The 20,095-nt window shown below is 45.5% G+C and overlaps 1 protein-coding gene across 1 annotated transcript in view; it reads left to right on the top strand.

Annotated features, from left to right (window-relative positions):
• The window catches only part of fam189b (family with sequence similarity 189 member B), a 19,983-nt gene extending 6,183 nt beyond the window's left edge, over positions 1 to 13,800 (top strand). The window contains exons 5-15 of the mRNA XM_038992776.1: positions 2,296 to 2,403; positions 2,574 to 2,734; positions 9,102 to 9,201; positions 9,574 to 9,646; positions 10,352 to 10,440; positions 10,549 to 10,655; positions 10,751 to 11,091; positions 12,816 to 12,884; positions 12,977 to 13,158; positions 13,298 to 13,444; positions 13,549 to 13,800. Of these exons, the coding sequence (XP_038848704.1) occupies positions 2,296 to 2,403; positions 2,574 to 2,734; positions 9,102 to 9,201; positions 9,574 to 9,646; positions 10,352 to 10,440; positions 10,549 to 10,655; positions 10,751 to 11,091; positions 12,816 to 12,884; positions 12,977 to 13,158; positions 13,298 to 13,444; positions 13,549 to 13,800 (1,629 nt within the window). The remainder of the gene's footprint in view (positions 1 to 2,295; positions 2,404 to 2,573; positions 2,735 to 9,101; positions 9,202 to 9,573; positions 9,647 to 10,351; positions 10,441 to 10,548; positions 10,656 to 10,750; positions 11,092 to 12,815; positions 12,885 to 12,976; positions 13,159 to 13,297; positions 13,445 to 13,548) is intronic.
• Positions 13,801 to 20,095: the final 6,295 nt, after the last annotated feature.

Below are 20,095 nucleotides of genomic sequence, written 5' to 3'. Positions count from 1 at the left end.
GTGTGTGTTTAATGACAGCTCAGTGTGTGTGTGTTCAGTGTGTGTGTTTAATGTGTGTGTGTGTGTGTGTGTGTTTAATGACAGCTCAGTGTGTGTGTGTTTAATGACAGCTCAGTGTGTGTGTGTGTGTGTGTGTGTGTGTGTGTGTGTGTGTGTGTGTGTGTGTGTGTGTGTGTGTGTGTGTGTGTTTAATGACAGCTCAGTGTGTGTGTTTAATGACAGCTCAGTGTGTGTGTGTTTAATGACAGCTCAGTGTGTGTGTTTAATGACAGCTCAGTGTGTGTGTGTGTGTGTGTGTGTGTGTGTGTGTGTGTGTGTGTGTGTGTGTGTGTGTGTGTGTGTGTGTGTGTGTGTGTGTGTGTGTGTTTAATGACAGCTCAGTGTGTGTGTGTTTAATGACAGCTCAGTGTGTGTGTGTTTAATGACAGCTCAGTGTGTGTGTGTGTGTGTGTGTGTGTGTGTGTTTTTAATGACAGCTCAGTGTGTGTGTGTGTTTTATGACAGCTCAGTGTGTGTGTGTGTTTAATGACAGCTCAGTGTGTGTGTGTTTAATGACAGCTCAGTGTGTGTGTGTGTGTGTGTGTGTGTGTGTTTTTAATGACAGCTCAGTGTGTGTGTGTGTTTTATGACAGCTCAGTGTGTGTGTGTTTAATGACAGCTCAGTGTGTGTGTGTGTGTGTGTGTGTTTTTAATGACAGCTCAGTGTGTGTGTGTTTTATGACAGCTCAGTGTGTGTGTGTGTGTGTGTGTGTGTGTGTGTGTGTGTGTGTGTGTGTGTGTGTGTGTGTGTGTGTGTTTAATGACAGCTCAGTGTGTGTGTGTGTGTTTAATGACAGCTCAGTGTGTGTGTGTTTAATGACAGCTCAGTGTGTGTGTGTTTAATGACAGCTCAGTGTGTGTGTGTGTTTAATGACAGCTCAGTGTGTGTGTTTAATGACAGCTCAGTGTGTGTGTGTTTAATGACAGCTCAGTGTGTGTGTTTAATGACAGCTCAGTGTGTGTGTTTAATGACAGCTCAGTGTGTGTGTGTTTAATGACAGCTCAGTGTGTGTGTTTTATGACAGCTCAGTGTGTGTGTGTTTAATGACAGCTCAGTGTGTGTGTGTTTAATGACAGCTCAGTATGTGTGTTTTATGACAGCTCAGTGTGTGTGGCGTCTATATTCTCAGAGAGTATGTGGGCTACATTTTCTGACGTCGACAAAAATTTATGCAGATGATGTAAGCAGAGCATAATATAATAGCCAAGGGACCTGATGCACGCTGCAGTATGTATAAATTATTACAAACAGTAACCAAACTGCTCCTAACTGCCCTGGCCTCCTGACTGTGTGTTACGTGCTGATCTCCTCTCCTCTGTTCCAGGACCTGTTGTTCAGTGCTTGTGGTCTGAGTGTCCTCTCCTCTGTTCCAGGACCTGTTGTTCAGTGCTTGTGGTCTGAGTGTCCTCTCCTCTGTTCCAGGACCTGTTGTTCAGTGCTTGTGGTCTGAGTGTCTTCTCCTCTGTTCCAGGACCTGTTGTTCAGTGCTTGTGGTCTGAGTGTCTTCTCCTCTGTTCCAGGACCTGTTGTTCAGTGCTTGTGGTCTGAGTGTCTTCTCCTCTGTTCCAGGACCTGTTGTTCAGTGCTTGTGGTCTGAGTGTCTTCTCCTCTGTTCTAGGACCTGTTGTTCAGTGCTTGTGGTCTGAGTGTCCTCTCCTCTGTTCTAGGACCTGTTGTTCAGTGCTTGTGGTCTGAGTGTCCTCTCCTCTGTTCTAGGACCTGTTGTTCAGTGCTTGTGGCCTGAGTGTCCTCTCCTCTGTTCTAGGACCTGTTGTTCAGTGCTTGTGGTCTGAGTGTCCTCTCCTCTGTTCCAGGACCTGTTGTTCAGTGCTTATGGTCTGAGTATTCTCTCCTCTGTTCCAGGACCTGTTGTTCAGTGCTTATGGTCTGAGTATTCTCTCCTCTGTTCCAGGACCTGTTGTTCAGTGCTTATGGTCTGAGTGTCCTTTCCTCTGTTCCAAGACCTGTTGTTCAGTGCTTATGGTCTGAGTGTCTTCTCCTCTGTTCCAGGACCTGTTGTTCAGTGCTTGTGGTCTGAGTGTCCTCTCCTCTGTTCCAGGACCTGTTGTTCAGTGCTTATGGTCTGAGTATTCTCTCCTCTGTTCCAGGACCTGTTGTTCAGTGCTTGTGGTCTGAGTGTCTTCTCCTCTGTTCCAGGACCTGTTGTTCAGTGCTTGTGGTCTGAGTGTCCTCTCCTCTGTTCCAGGACCTGTTGTTCAGTGCTTGTGGTCTGAGTGTCCTCTCCTCTGTTCCAGGACCTGTTGTTCAGTGCTTGTGGTCTGAGTATTCTCTCTACCATCATCTGTACTCTCTCTACTGTCACCTGTAGTATACACATCTTCTCACTGGACCTAGTGCACCTGGTGAGTCTACGCACGCACGCACGCACACACACACACACACACACACACACACACACACACACACACACACACACACACACACACACACACACACACACACACAGACAATATTTTCTTTATCCATCCCTTATGATTTCTCCCCTCCTCTATCTCTGTTTGTTTCTCTCTAGCTCGCCCCGCACCGCTCTCGCTCCGTCAACCCAGAATGCACCACTCCTCAGGACGCCTTCCTGACCAACATCATGGACTTTGAGGAGTTTGTCCCGCCCATTCCTCCGCCCCCCTACTACCCCCCTGAATACACCTGCAGCTCTGAGACAGACGCACAGAGGTAATAACACACACACAGGTAGCCTGAAGGTTAGAGCGTTGGGGTTGCTGGTTCGAATTCCAGACCTGACAAGGTGATAAATATGTTGCTGTGCCCTTGAGCATTGCACTTAACCCTAATTGCTCCAGGTGCGCTGGACAATGGTGACCCTGGCTGTGACCCCACTCCCTGCGAGTGTCTCAGGGGGAGTTGGGATATGCAAGAAACACATTTGTTACAGTTTTTCTTCAATTGCTAACAAGCATTGGTCAATACTGAAGCCACTTTTTCAAAACTCTTCACACAGTCTGCATTACCAACATGCATCTTGGCCAAACACTTAATCTCACCTCCAAAACTCACTCAAACCACCAAAACACTTCATACATGTCTCAAAATAAGTTCGTTTGACCATAACACTGGCAACAGTTCTCACTCAGAAAGCATACATTGTCACTCATAACACACTGACCTCAAAACACTAACAGGGACCATTACATACATTATGAACTTTTCTCTTTGAAGTTTGAATGGTTTGTCACATAAATCAGTATTTCATTAAAGAATAAGAATAACACATTTTCACTTTATTGACTGTACTAAAATATATGTAACACGAATGAATCAGAAATGCAGCAATTTGCTTCAATAACCTTAATTTTTTCTATATCTTTGCAAATAGTAATTTACTTATAAAAAATAAAAAGTTGAAACAAAAAATCTAATTCCAGAAATTCCAGGGCTGCAATAATAATTACAAAAAAACATCATCAACATGTATAGTATAATCACTCATACTGTACAGTACTGTGAGGGTTCTAGTTCTCATCAACATGTATAGTATAATCACTCATACTGTACAGTACTGTGAGGGTTCTAGTTCTCATCAACATGTATAGTATAATCACTCATACTGTACAGTACTGTGAGGGTTCTAGCTCTCATCAACATGTATAGTATAATTACTCATACTGTACAGTACTGTGAGGATTCTAGTTCTCATCAACATGTATAGTATAATCACTCATACTGTACAGTACTGTGAGGGTTCTAGTTCTCATCAACATGTATAGTATAATCACTCATACTGTACAGTACTGTGAGGGTTCTAGTTCTCATCAACATGTAGTATAATCACTCATACTGTACAGTACTGTGAGGGTTCTAGTTCTCATCAACATGTATAGTATAATCACTCATACTGTACAGTACTGTGAGGGTTCTAGTTCTCATCAACATGTATAGTATAATCACTCATACTGTACAGTACTGTGAGGGTTCTAGTTCTCATCAACATGTATAGTATAATCACTCATACTGTACAGTACTGTGAGGAATCAAGTTCTCATCAACATGTATAGTATAATCACTCATACTGTACAGTACTGTGAGGGTTCTAGTTCTCATCAACATGTATAGTATAATCACTCATACTGTACAGTACTGTGAGGGTTTTAGTTCTCATCAACATGTATAGTATAATCACTCATACTGTACAGTACTGTGAGGGTTCTAGTTCTCATCAACATGTATAGTATAATCACTCATACTGTACAGTACTGTGAGGGTTCTAGCTCTCATCAACATGTATAGTATAATTACTCATACTGTACAGTACTGTGAGGATTCTAGTTCTCATCAACATGTATAGTATAATCACTCATACTGTACAGTACTGTGAGGGTTCTAGTTCTCATCAACATGTATAGTATAATCACTCATACTGTACAGTACTGTGAGGGTTCTAGTTCTCATCAACATGTATAGTATAATCACTCATACTGTACAGTACTGTGAGGGTTCTAGTTCTCATCAACATGTATAGTATAATCACTCGTACTGTACAGTACTGTAAGGGTTCTAGTTCTCCCTCTCTTCTGCATTTGGCCACAAGGCCTCATTAACATCACATCTTATGTCTTCTCTGGTGATGCATCTTGGAAAGTATCTTCTGGAATATCTAATCCAACCCTGGCAGTCTTCAGGAAAAGTGTCTCCACACCCCGAATACTTCTGGCCCTTCCTTGGACACTGTGTTAACTAACCTCCAGACAACCTTCAATGTCATACAACTCTCCTTCCGTGGCCTCCAACTGCTCTTAAATGCAAGTAAAACTAAGTGCATGCTCTTCAACCGATCACTGCCCACACCTGCCCGCCCGTCCAGCATCACTACTCTGGACGGTTCTGACTTAGAATATGTTGACAACTACAAATACCTAGGTGTCTGGCTAGACTGTAAACTCTCCTTCCAGACTCACATTAAGCATCTCCAATCCAAAATTAAATCTAGAATCGGCTTCTTATTTCGCAACAAAGCATCCTTCCCTCATGCAGCCAAACTTACCCTCATAAAATGACCATCCTACCGATCCTTGACTTCGGCGATGTCCTCAATAACATAGCCTCCAACACTCTACACAACAAATTGGATGCAGTCTATCACAGTGCCATCCGTTATGTCACCAAAGCCCCATATATTACCCACCACTGTGACCTGTATGCTCTCGTTGGCTGGCCATCGCTTCATACTCGTCGCCAAACCCACTGGCTCCAGGTCATCTACAAGTCTCTGCTAGGTAAAGCCCCACCTTATCTCAGCTCACTGGTCACCATAGCAGCACCCACCCGTAGCACGCGCTCCAGCAGGTATATCTCACTGGTCACCCCCAAAGCCAATTCCTTCTTTGGCCGCCTCTCCTTCCAGTTCTCTCTCTGCTGCCAATGACTGGAACAAACTGCAAAAATCTCTGAACCTGGAGACTCATATCTCCCTCACTAGCTTTAAGCACCAGCTGTCAGAGCAGCTCACAAATCACTGCACTTGTACATAGCTCATCTGTAATTAGCCCATCCAATCTACCTCATCCCCATACTGTATTTATTTATTTATCTTGCTCCTTTGCACCCCAGTATCTCTACTTGCACATTCATCTTCTGTACATCCTACCATTCCAGTATTTAATTGCTATATTGTAATTACTTCGCCACGATGGCCTATTTATTGCCTTACCTTTCTTGTCCTACCTCATTTATATATAGAGATTTTTCTACTGTATTTTTGATTGTATGTTTGTTTATTCCATGTGTAACTCTGTGTTGTTGTATGTGTCGAACTGCTTTGCTTTATCTTGGCCAGGTCGCAGTTGTAAATGAGAACTTCCTCTCAACTAGCCTACCTGGTTAAATAAAGGTGAAATAAATAAATAAATGTATTGAACAGACATCTTACCTGGACATATTGATACGGGAGTTCTCTCACAGGTTCACCGTTTCTCTCAAAAGGTCCAGTGTACAACTGCTTCATCCTTATCTTATGCTTATGTTTTTATCTTATGGACTCTGGCCATTGTCGTTGTGCTGACCGTATTCACATTCCCAAAAGTGATAGTCTGCCAGCACTCTGTCCCGAATTTCCCACAGTTTTTTTGCATTGTTGCCAACTATCATGTCAACAATGGCAATTTCCTGCCCATCTGATAATATTCTGCCTCTCCCTCCTGTGGGAGGCAACATTTGGATCCTACTGAAAAACAAAAAACAATCAATATATTTCCAAATGTCAGTACATGTAAAAATGTGAACATACTGTATTGTACTGTAATATGTAGTTCAAGAGAGACCATGGTTTACAACATGGTCAATAATTGTGGCCCTTAACTCATCAGAGACCACCGCTCTAGGTCTTCCTCTCCGTTGTCCTCCACGCATTCTCCCTCTCCCTGCCACTCTTCTTTCCCCACCAACCTGTCTTCCTCTCCGTTGTCCTCCACGCATTCTCCCTCTCCCTGCCACTCTTCTTTCCCCACCAACCTGTCTTCCTCTCCGTTGTCCTCCCTCTCCCTGTCACTCTTCTTTCCCCACCAACCTGTCTTCCTCTCCGTTGTCCTCCACACATTCTCCCTCTCCCTGCCACTCTTCTTTCCCCAACAACCTGTCTTCCTATCCGTTGTCCTCCACGCATTCTCCCTCTCCCTGCCACTCTTCTTTCCCCACCAACCTGTCTTCCTCTCCGTTGTCCTCCACGCATTCTCCCTCTCCCTGCCACTCTTCTTTCCCCACCAACCTGTCTTCCTCTCCGTTGTCCTCCACACATTCTCCCTCTCCCTGCCACTCTTCTTTCCCCACCAACCTGTCTTCCTCTCCGTTGCCCTCCCTCTCCCTGCCACTCTTCTTTCCCCACCAACCTGTCTTCCTCTCCGTTGTCCTCCACACATTCTCCCTCTCCCTGCCACTCTTCTTTCCCCACCAACCTGTCTTCCTCTCCGTTGCCCTCCCTCTCCCTGCCACTCTTCTTTCCCCAACAACCTGTCTTCCTCTCCGTTGTCCTCCACACATTCTCCCTCTCCCTGCCACTCTTCTTTCCCCACCAACCTGTCTTCCTCTCCTTTGTCCTCCACACATTCTCCCTCTCCCTGCCACTCTTCTTTCCCCACCAACCTGTCTTCCTCTCCGTTGCCCTCCCTCTCCCTGCCACTCTTCTTTCCCCACCAACCTGTCTTCCTCTCCGTTGTCCTCCACACATTCTCCCTCTCCCTGCCACTCTTCTTTCCCTACCAACCTGTCTTCCTCTCCGTTGCCCTCCCTCTCCCTGCCACTCTTCTTTCCCCACCAACCTGTCTTCCTCTCCGTTGTCCTCCACACATTCTCCCTCTCCCTGCCACTCTTCTTTCCCCACCAACCTGTCTTCCTCTCCGTTGCCCTCCCTCTCCCTGCCACTCTTCTTTCCCCACCAACCTGTCTTCCTCTCCGTTGTCCTCCACACATTCTCCCTCTCCCTGCCACTCTTCTTTCCCCAACAACCTGTCTTCTTCTCCGTTGTCCTCCACACATTCTCCCTCTCCCTGCCACTCTTCTTTCCCCACCAACCTGTCTTCCTCTCCTTTGTCCTCCACACATTCTCCCTCTCCCTGCCACTCTTCTTTCCCCAACAACCTGTCTTCCTCTCCGTTGTCCTCCACACATTCTCCCTCTCCCTGCCACTCTTCTTTCCCCACCAACCTGTCTTCCTCTCCTTTGTCCTCCACACATTCTCCCTCTCCCTGTCACTCTTCTTTCCCCAACAACCTGTCTTCCTCTCCGTTGTCCTCCACACATTCTCCCTCTCCCTGTCACTCTTCTTTCCCCACCAACCTGTCTTCCTCTCCGTTGTCCTCCACACATTCTCCCTCTCCCTGCCACTCTTCTTTCCCCACCAACCTGTCTTCCTCTCCGTTGTCCTCCACACATTCTCCCTCTCCCTGCCACTCTTCTTTCCCCACCAACCTGTCTTCCTCTCCGTTGCCCTCCCTCTCCCTGCCACTCTTCTTTCCCCACCAACCTGTCTTCCTCTCCGTTGTCCTCCACACATTCTCCCTCTCCCTGCCACTCTTCTTTCCCCACCAACCTGTCTTCCTCTCCGTTGCCCTCCCTCTCCCTGCCACTCTTCTTTCCCCACCAACCTGTCTTCCTCTCCGTTGTCCTCCACACATTCTCCCTCTCCCTGCCACTCTTCTTTCCCCACCAACCTGTCTTCCTCTCCGTTGCCCTCCCTCTCCCTGCCACTCTTCTTTCCCCACCAACCTGTCTTCCTCTCCGTTGTCCTCCACACATTCTCCCTCTCCCTGCCACTCTTCTTTCCCCACCAACCTGTCTTCCTCTCCGTTGCCCTCCCTCTCCCTGCCACTCTTCTTTCCCCACCAACCTGTCTTCCTCTCCGTTGTCCTCCACACATTCTCCCTCTCCCTGCCACTCTTCTTTCCCCACCAACCTGTCTTCCTCTCCGTTGCCCTCCCTCTCCCTGCCACTCTTCTTTCCCCACCAACCTGTCTTCCTTGATCCATGTTTCCAAACTAAATCATTCTGAAGCCGTCCTCTTTTGTCTGTTAGGTAGCGAGACCAAAGACAGGACACTTGGGTAGGCTTTCAGCTGAAATTGCAATCAGCTGTGTTTGGCATTATTAAATATTCTGCTGAGTTTTTCTATGTTTCAATCTGGTTACTTCAGAAATGCACGGCATTTGCCATCATTCTGTTTTGAATGTGTTTTTAACAGTTTTGGAAACAGTGTGTTAGTTATTTGAAAACGTGCTGTAAATATATAGTTTTACAGGTGGTGGAGTATGAATGAGAAAAGAGTTCATGGATTTTGGAGAATGTGGTCATTGATGCATTTTGTGTGAAAGCAATGAAAAATTATTCACAGTTTGGTCCAAATACATTTCTGTGTCGCTGACTGTGTGAAGAATGTTTTGTTTTGACCAATGCATGTTAGCAATTGGAAAAAAAACTAAACACTTGTGTGTAACAGGACAAATATATATATTATTATTACACACACACTCTAGCATTTGTAAATAGACAATAGAATCAGTCTTCATTGTTTGTCTGTGTATCTATATGTCCTCAGTATCACCTATAACGGGTCGATGGAGAGTCCAGTTCCTCTGTACCCCACTGACTGTCCCCCTCCTTATGAATTAGTGATGGGACAGAGAGCAGCTAGCCAGGTCAGTGGGGGAATCTGGACATGTTTGCTGGTGTGTGTGTGTGTGTGTGTGTGTGTGTGTGTGTGTGTGTGTGTGTGTGTGTGTGTGTGTGTGTGTGTGTGTGTGTGTGCGTGCGTGCGTGCGTGCGTGCGTGCGTGCGTGCGTGCGTGCGTGCGTGCGTGCGTGCGTGCGTGCGTGCGTGCGTGTGTGTGAAAGAGAGAGAGAGAGAGAGAGAGAGAGAGAGAGAGAGAGAGAGAGAGAGAGAGAGAGAGAGAGGGAACGTGCTAAGCAGGAATACAGGACAATTGCCTATGTGTGTGTGTGTTTGTTTGTTTGTGTGTGCATGCGGGTGTGTGTGTCTATTAAACACATGTCCGGTGTGGTTGTCTTTAGGCCACGGTGTTTGACAGCCATGGGAACGAGCTGTCTGGAGAGAGGGCCACATCCACTGCCTTCAGCGGAGAGGGTGAGAGTCACATACTGTATGCTACATTCTGTTCACTTCAGCTCTATTATCATGGTTTTACCAGTCTGGTATTGAATGGAGAGTTTCCATGAAGGGCCCATTGACTCTGGTTCTTTACCTACAGTTCAAGTCAGAAGTTTACATACACCTTAGCCAAATACATTTCAACTCAGTTTTTCACAGTTCCTGACATTTAATCCTAGTAAAAAAAAAATCTGAGGTCTTGGCTGATTTCTTTTGATTTTCCCATGATGTCAAGCAAAGAGGCACTGAATTTGAAGGTAGGCCTTGAAATACATCCACAGGGACACCTCCAATTGACTCAAATTATGTCAATAAGCCTATCAGAAGCTTCTAAAGCCATGACATCATTTTCTGGAATTTTCCAAGCTGTTTAAAGGCACAGTCAACTTAGTGTATGTAAACTTTTGACCCACTGGAATTGTGATACAGTGAATTATAAGTGAAATAATCTGTTTGTAAACAATTGTTGGAAAAATTGCACAAAGTAGATGTCTTAACCGACTTGCCAAAACTATAGTTTGTTAACCAGAAATTTGTGGAGTGGTTGAAAAACTAGTTTTAATGACTCCAACCTAAGTGTATGTAAACTTCCGACTTCAACTGTAAACAGGCAACACTGCCAATTCATAAATTTAGCCTAATATAAACAAGTAAATGAACCGTCTCCCTCCCTCCCTCCAGTCTCCATGGACAGTGGTTCTCTGTTGATGTCGGAGATCATTGACATCCCAGATGACTCCTCACCTTCAGAGGACTCCTGCCTCGTGGGGGTGAGGGCTAGGGGGGAGAGAGGGAGCACCGGGGGAGTGGAGGGGGGAGACGGGGGAGAAGGAGGGGAGTATGTGAGCTTCCGTGGCCCCCCTCCCCAAGCCCCGGAGAGTCCCCTGGTAGAGAGTCCCCTGGTGGACCCCAGGGCCAGGCGATGCTACAGAGGAGAGAGGTCCAACTCCTGCTCCTCGTCTAGCACTGCTACAGCTACATACAGGTAAATACAAGGACAATCACACACACAGTTCACAGCCACTTTCTTACAGCTCCTTCTCAAAAGAGAACAACCCTCCCTCTCCCCCCTCTTTGCAGGTCTCCAGTGTTGAGGCGACAGGCTATGTTGGCCAGTAGTTGTTCCCAGTTGGAGCTGCTAGGGGGCGCCACCTCTCACCAGCGCTCCTCTATCCTAGAGAAACGAGTCGGGCCTTGCACCCCTTTACGACGCGGTTCTGCCTCTGCCTCTGCAGCTCCTCCCACTTCCTCATCCTCAGCTGTCAATCAGCAGGGTGGTCAGGGCAACGGGGTGCCCCTCCCCCTACAGCCGTTGTACCTGCGTCGTCAGGGAGGAGGGAGCGAGAGGGGGGATAGTGATGGGCTTCTGCCCCTAGTGAGGTCACACAGCGAGCCTGGTCTCAGCTCTTCTGCTGATACTGGTGGGTACACACACAACACACATGTACAGACATCCAGTGTTAGTGATTTACAACTCACACTATGAACACACTATATAACACACTATGAACACGCTATGAACACACTATATAACACACTATGAACACACTATGAATACACTATATAACACACTATGAACACGCTATGAATACACTATATAACACAATATGAACACTCTATGAATACACTATATAACACACTATGAACACGCTATATAACACACTAGGAATACACTATATAACACTATGAACACGCTATGAATACACTATATAACACACTATGAACACACTATATAACACACTATGAACACGCTATGAATACACTATATAACACACTATGAACACACTATGAATTCACTATATAACACACTATATAACACACTATGAACACACTATATAACACACTATGAACACGCTATGAATACACTATATAACACACTATGAACACACTATGAACACACTATATAACACACTATGAATACACTATGAATACACTATATAACACACTATGAACACGCTATGAATACACTATATAACACACTATGAACACACTATGAACACACTATATAACACACTATGAATACACTATGAATACACTATATAACACACTATGAACACGCTATGAATACACTATATAACACACTATGAACACACTATGAATTCACTATATAACACACTATGAACACGCTATGAATACACTATATAACACACTATGAACACACTATGAATACACTATATAACACACTATGAACACACTATGAATTCACTATATAACACACTATGAATACACTATGAACACACTATATAACACACTATGAATACACTATGAATTCACTATATAACACACTATGAACACGCTATGAATACACTATATAACACACTATGAATACACTATGAATACACTATATAACACACTATGAACACGCTATGCAAGAAAGACGTGGTGATAGTTTGCATTTCATATCTATATCATACCTCTCCTCTTTTCCCTCCCTCTCTCCTCTCTTTCTCTCCCTCCATCTCTCTTCTCTTTCTCTCCCTCCCTCTCTCCTCTCTTTCTCCACCTCCCTCTCTCCTCTCTCCCTCCCTCTCTCCTCTTTTTTTCCACCTCCCTACCTCCCTCTCTCCCTCCCTCTCTCCTCTTTTCTCTCCCTCCCACTCTCCTCTCTCTCTCCCTCCCTCCCTCTCTCCTCTCCCTTACTCTCTCCTCTTTTCTCTCCCTCCCTCTCTCTCTCTCCCTCTCACCTCTCTCCCTTACTCTCTCCTTTTTTCCCTCCCTCCCTCTCTCCTCTCTCTCCCTCCCTCTCACTTCTCCCTTCCTTTCTCCTCTCTCCCCTCCCTCTCTCTTTCCTATTTTCCCTCCCTCTCTCCTCTCCCTCACTCTCTCCTCTTTTCCCTCCCTCCCTCTCTCCTCTCTCTCTCCCTCCCTTTCTCCTCTCTCCCCTCCCTTTCTTTCATCTGACCTCTCTCCCTCCCTCCATCTCTCCTCTCTCCCCTCCCTCCCTCTCTCCTCTCTCCCTCCCTTTCTCCTCTCTCCCTTCCTCTCCTTCCCTCCTTCTCCTCCCTTTCTCAACTCTCCCTCCCTCTCTCATCTCTCCCACCCTCTCTCCCAGCTCCTTCTCTTCTCTCCCCTCCCTCTCTCCTCTTTCCCCTCCCTCTCTCCTCTCTCCTTCCCTCTCTGCTCTCTCCCTCCCTCTCTGATCTAGTTGACTTCAGTGGTGGCTCAGTGGGCAGTAAAGGAGTGAGGGAGAACTCTCAGACCTCTACAGACACAGGTGAGAAGGTAAAGGTTAGCGGTTAGAGAAGGCAGTATTGACCACCTTTGGGTTAGACACTACAGATTATAGTTTGTGTCTGTCTTCCCCAGGTCCGTCCTCCGAGGCATGCCTGCAGCCCCGGTCCTCTCTGGTGCCCCCCTCAGCCCTCCTCCCCAGGAAGGGCAGTGTGAAGGCAGCCACCATGGGGCGCACCTTGCCCCTCTCCAAAGGCCCCGCCAACTCTCCCTTGCACCTGCCCAAAGAATGCAACCGCTCTCTTGGGGACCTCAAGGTGTGTAATGGCTGAAAAAGACTAATAACAGCAGCCATATACTCTGCAAAGATACTTATATCTAGAAATGGACATGCTGTATGTAGAACGATTATGCCAGGTCCTCATTTCTCATCCTGTCTCCTTTTCTTCCTGTCAGGTGACGAGGGGGTTGGTGGCTCGCTTCCTGCAGCGCTCCAAACGGAACCTGGCGTCCGCCGCAGAGCATTCTGGGAACACGGGACAGGGTCAGAAAAGGAGAGGCGGAGTGGAGGGCAACGGGACAGGCCATCTCCCTTTAGAGCAGGTAACACACACTGACACATATACACACATACAGTAAATACACACACACTCACACACACATACAGACACACACACTCACACTAGTGTCTGTCTGTCTGTCTCAAGGTGTTACGTAACTCCTGGGGGGCCAGCCAGGGATCCCACCCGCCACACCCTCATCACCGTGGTCACCACCACTCCCATAGCGACAGCCGCCACAACCGCCGTCATAGCAACCAACCCCCTGTGACGGAGGGGATCCACTTGCGCAGCTGCGGCGACTTAAGCTCCTCCTCCTCTGCGTCGCTATGGCGATTACTGACGCCCAACCTCCCTCACGGGTCATCAGGGGCACTGTATACAGAGTCAGCCCTGTGAGAGGGGGAGGAGGGAGGAAAGATGGGAGGGGAGGGGGAGGAAAAGGAGAGGAGGCAGAAAGTGTACCCACACAGAGGAGAGTGGAGGCATGGTATGGTCTAATGAAGGAGAGATACAAAGGGAGGAGGAGAGGTGGAGGATGGCGGGATGAGTTAGACAGGGGAGAGGAAGGATGAAGGAACAGGCTACTAACATATCCTGATGGGCGGTGGAGGGAGTCAGCACTATGAGGAGGGAACGACTGGACCTTTGCTACAGCCTTGTTCCAATACTTTCAACATGCATCCTTCCTCTTTCCCTTCCTCCTTCCCTCCTCCTTCCCCTTGGAGCCCTCCTCTGCACCTGCGCCTGGCCTTCCTTTCCTGAACTTTGACTTCTCAACTAACCTCCTACCTTCAACCTCCACCTAGCCATACTGAACACAACTCTATCTGTCCTCTCCAACTCTCTGGGATCTCTCTCTAACTTCAAGAAAAGAGAGGATGGAGAGAAGGAGTAGGATAATGAAGTTTCCCCTAGACTCTGAGCTATGGTCAATTTAGTGTTTCTCCTCCTAATGGTTAAAATCTAGGATCAGTGGAGCATAAGCTGATCCTAGATCTGTGTCTAAGGTAAACACTTTTCTGGAGCTGTGAACATCACTCTCACATGAACCGCATATTCTCATTAAACTGCTCACTCTTTTTCAAAACTCAAATGTACGTTCATTTGTCCAGCTCTTCATCCGGAGCGAAACTCACTTTAAGTGTTCAAGGAACTCACCTTTTTGTCTTCCACTCGTGAAATGGTTAACCTTCCTTTTCTCCTGATGACACTGTAAAATGTACAGAAAAATGTACACTCGTTTTGCCCACTGACAGTGAAAGTTTAATGGCCTGCTAATGTCACCGTATGTTTACAATCTTACATCGTTATTATTTTAGTACATTTTTTTGTGGTAAATTTTCTTGAGGTAAAATCAACATGTAATCCTCAACACCCCTTACCTAGTCCATCTCCAAACTGCCTTCAGAAGAAAGGTGCCCCAAACTCAAAACTCACACACCATCTACCCCAAACTCAAAACTCACACACCATCTACCCCAAACTCAAAACTAACACACCATCTACCCCAAACTCAAAACTCACACACCATCTACCCCAAACTCAAAACTCACACACCATCTACCCCAAACTCAAAAAACACACACCATCTACCCCAAACTCAAAACTCACACACCATCAACCCCAAACTCAAAACTCACATACCATCAACCCCAAACTCAAAACTCACACACCATCAACCCCAAACTCACACACCATCTACCCCAAACTCAAAACTCACACACCATCAACCCCAAACTCAAAACTCACACACCATCTACCCCAAACTCAAAACTAACACACCATCTCCCCCAAACTCAAAACTCACACATCATCTACCACAAACTCAAAACTCACACACCATCTACCCCAAACTCAAAACTAACACACCATCTACCCCAAACTCAAAACTCACACACCATCTACCCCAAACTCAAAACTCACATACCATCAACCCCAAACTCAAAACTCACACACCATCAACCCCAAACTCACACACCATCTACCCCAAACTCAAAACTCACACACCATCTACCCCAAACTCAAAACTCACACACCATCAACCCCAAACTCAAAACTCACACACCATCTACCCCAAACTCAAAACTAACACACCATCTCCCCCAAACTCAAAACTCACACACCATCAACCCCAAACTCAAAACTCACACACCATCTACCCCAAACTCAAAACTAACACACCATCTCCCCCAAACTCAAAACTCACACACCATCTACCCCAAACTCAAAACTAACACACCATCTCCCCCAAACTCAAAACTCACACATCATCTACCACAAACTCACACACCATCTACCCCAAACTCAAAACTAACACACCATCTCCCCCAAACTCAAAACTCACACATCATCTACCACAAACTCAAAACTCACACACCATCTACCCCAAACTCAAAACTAACACACCATCTACCCCAAACTCAAAACTCACACACCATCTCCCCCAAACTCAAAACTCACACACCATCAACCCCAAACTCAAAACTCACACACCATCTACCCCAAACTCAAAACTAACACACCATCTCCCCCAAACTCAAAACTCACACATCATCTACCACAAACTCAAAACTCACACACCATCTACCCCAAACTCAAAACTAACACACCATCTACCCCAAACTCAAAACTCACACACCATCTACCCCAAACTCAAAACTCACATACCATCAACCCCAAACTCAAAACTCACACACCATCAACCCCAAACTCACACACCATCTACCCCAAACTCAAAACTCACACACCATCTACCCCAAACTCAAAACTCACACACCATCAACCCCAAACTCAAAACTCACACACCATCTACCCCAAACTCAAAACTAACACACCATCTCCCCCAAACTCAAAACTCACACACCATCAACCCCAAACTCAAAACTCACACACCATCTACCCCAAACTCAAAACTAACACACCATCTCCCCCAAACTCAAAACTCACACACCATCTACCCCAAACTCAAAACTAACACACCATCTCCCCCAAACTCCAAACTCACACATCATCTACCACAAACTCACACACCATCTACCCCAAACTCAAAACTAACACACCATCTCCCCCAAACTCAAAACTCACACATCATCTACCACAAACTCAAAACTCACACACCATCTACCCCAAACTCAAAACTAACACACCATCTACCCCAAACTCAAAACTCACACACCATCTACCCCAAACTCAAAACTCACATACCATCAACCCCAAACTCAAAACTCACACACCATCAACCCCAAACTCACACACCATCTACCCCAAACTCAAAACTCACACACCATCTACCCCAAACTCAAAACTCACACACCATCTACCCCAAACTCAAAACTAACACACCATCTCCCCCAAACTCAAAACTCACACACCATCAACCCCAAACTCAAAACTCACACACCATCTACCCCAAACTCAAAACTAACACACCATCTCCCCCAAACTCAAAACTCACACACCATCTACCCCAAACTCAAAACTCACATACCATCAACCCCAAACTCAAAACTCACACACCATCAACCCCAAACTCACACACCATCTACCCCAAACTCAAAACTCACACACCATCTACCCCAAACTCAAAACTCACACACCATCAACCCCAAACTCAAAACTCACACACCATCTACCCCAAACTCAAAACTAACACACCATCTCCCCCAAACTCAAAACTCACACACCATCAACCCCAAACTCAAAACTCACACACCATCTACCCCAAACTCAAAACTAACACACCATCTCCCCCAAACTCAAAACTCACACACCATCTACCCCAAACTCAAAACTAACACACCATCTCCCCCAAACTCAAAACTCACACATCATCTACCACAAACTCACACACCATCTACCCCAAACTCAAAACTAACACACCATCTCCCCCAAACTCAAAACTCACACATCATCTACCACAAACTCAAAACTCACACACCATCTACCCCAAACTCAAAACTAACACACCATCTACCCCAAACTCAAAACTCACACACCATCTCCCCCAAACTCAAAACTCACACACCATCAACCCCAAACTCAAAACTCACACACCATCTACCCCAAACTCAAAACTAACACACCATCTCCCCCAAACTCAAAACTCACACATCATCTACCACAAACTCAAAACTCACACACCATCTACCCCAAACTCAAAACTAACACACCATCTACCCCAAACTCAAAACTCACACACCATCTACCCCAAACTCAAAACTCACATACCATCAACCCCAAACTCAAAACTCACACACCATCAACCCCAAACTCACACACCATCTACCCCAAACTCAAAACTCACACACCATCTACCCCAAACTCAAAACTCACACACCATCAACCCCAAACTCAAAACTCACACACCATCTACCCCAAACTCAAAACTAACACACCATCTCCCCCAAACTCAAAACTCACACACCATCAACCCCAAACTCAAAACTCACACACCATCTACCCCAAACTCAAAACTAACACACCATCTCCCCCAAACTCAAAACTCACACACCATCTACCCCAAACTCAAAACTAACACACCATCTCCCCCAAACTCCAAACTCACACATCATCTACCACAAACTCACACACCATCTACCCCAAACTCAAAACTAACACACCATCTCCCCCAAACTCAAAACTCACACATCATCTACCACAAACTCAAAACTCACACACCATCTACCCCAAACTCAAAACTAACACACCATCTACCCCAAACTCAAAACTCACACACCATCTACCCCAAACTCAAAACTCACATACCATCAACCCCAAACTCAAAACTCACACACCATCAACCCCAAACTCACACACCATCTACCCCAAACTCAAAACTCACACACCATCTACCCCAAACTCAAAACTCACACACCATCAACCCCAAACTCAAAACTCACACACCATCTACCCCAAACTCAAAACTAACACACCATCTCCCCCAAACTCAAAACTCACACACCATCAACCCCAAACTCAAAACTCACACACCATCTACCCCAAACTCAAAACTAACACACCATCTCCCCCAAACTCAAAACTCACACACCATCTACCCCAAACTCAAAACTAACACACCATCTCCCCCAAACTCAAAACTCACACATCATCTACCACAAACTCACACACCATCTACCCCAAACTCAAAACTAACACACCATCTCCCCCAAACTCAAAACTCACACATCATCTACCACAAACTCACACACCATCAACCCCAAACTCTAAACTCACACACCATCTACCCCAAACTCAAAACGAACTATTACACCTGTCTAAGAAATCATACTCCCAATCTCGGCATTTCCTGTCTCTGAGATGACCTTGGACATAGCGATTTGATTTGTATGTTATGCTACAACCCCCCATAATGTACTCCAAATGAAACAGGAGCCTTGTTCAAATACTACAACTTCCCTCTTTGTGTATCAAATCATACAAAAGAACTAACCTCCCCTAAGAATGACTTTAGCTGCATGTTCTGGCAATGCTTCTTACTTTTCTCCCTTTCTCTCTCTCTCTCTTGCACCCAAAACCTAGTTGCTCTGAGCCTTTGGAAATGTGTTGATGTATAGTGAAGGATCAATGTTGTACTCTTGAACCCAGAGCTGTAGATATACTGAGTTCTAACTAACTATCATCCATGAACTCTGTGATGTGTCTGGCTCTGGCTGAACGGTTATGTATGATAAATTACACCTCAGTATGATTCCAAAAGCACTAAAGAGATTCTTGCAATAAATGTACAGATACGTTCCAGCAAGACTTAGTGGGAACTATGAGAATCTGGATATTATAGTCTGATACTGGAGGTTGGACGACATAAAGCGTGCAGTATTCTTAGAGGACATACTGTCTGGATTGGACTAGAAAGCTGGCTAACCTTGACCCAGTCGGACAAGAGTTATACACTCAATGGCGATATTGTGAAGACAAGTTTTGAATAAACACACAATTATGTATGTAACTGATTTAAACACAACACACAGATACACATATGCACAAACACACACACAGACACACAATCACACACACACACTCAAACACACAGAAGCACTGAGCTGTGTTAAAAATGTTGCTATAATTTCTACCTCCTATTTTGCACATTGTATAATTGTATGGCTTGAAGTGATAGAGCCTAACTGAATAAACATATTATTCTCTTCAAATATGATACATAAATGTTCTAATACAAGAACTTTTAATGCAAGTCATGTATTTCAACATATTGAATAAATTATCCACAACATGAAAGTGTTCATGTGTGTAATGTGTTCAAAATGTGTAGTTAGGCTAAACATTTTATAGAAATGCGCTATTCCATTTTATTCTATTCTTATGGAACCACAGATTTAATGTTGCATATTATATATTGTTTAATGTATTAGACTATTAGCCAAGAAACCTCTAACTCATGCTAAGCAATTGATTGGGTTAATGTACATATTTTGAGGGCAGTTCCTTTCACCACAAACTCTCTAAACATCAGACATGTCCCCCCCATCTAAACTCCTCCTCTTCCGGATTTCTATTGGTTAGTCAGCCCGAAAGCCCATCCTGGTTCGATGGAGTTATCGAATCAAAAGGCTCGATGTCATATGAAGCCTTGTGGTCCCACGGCCCTGCCATCACTCGCGAAGGCTGTCGGGACGTTTAGTTCAGAAGCTATGCGATAAAATAAACGCCAACGTGG

Source organism: Salvelinus namaycush, chromosome 5 (assembly GCF_016432855.1).
Source record: "Salvelinus namaycush isolate Seneca chromosome 5, SaNama_1.0, whole genome shotgun sequence".
Taxonomy (NCBI): domain Eukaryota; kingdom Metazoa; phylum Chordata; class Actinopteri; order Salmoniformes; family Salmonidae; genus Salvelinus; species Salvelinus namaycush.
Note: the sequence above shows the minus strand (reverse complement) of the source record. Positions and strands in the feature narration are given on the sequence as shown.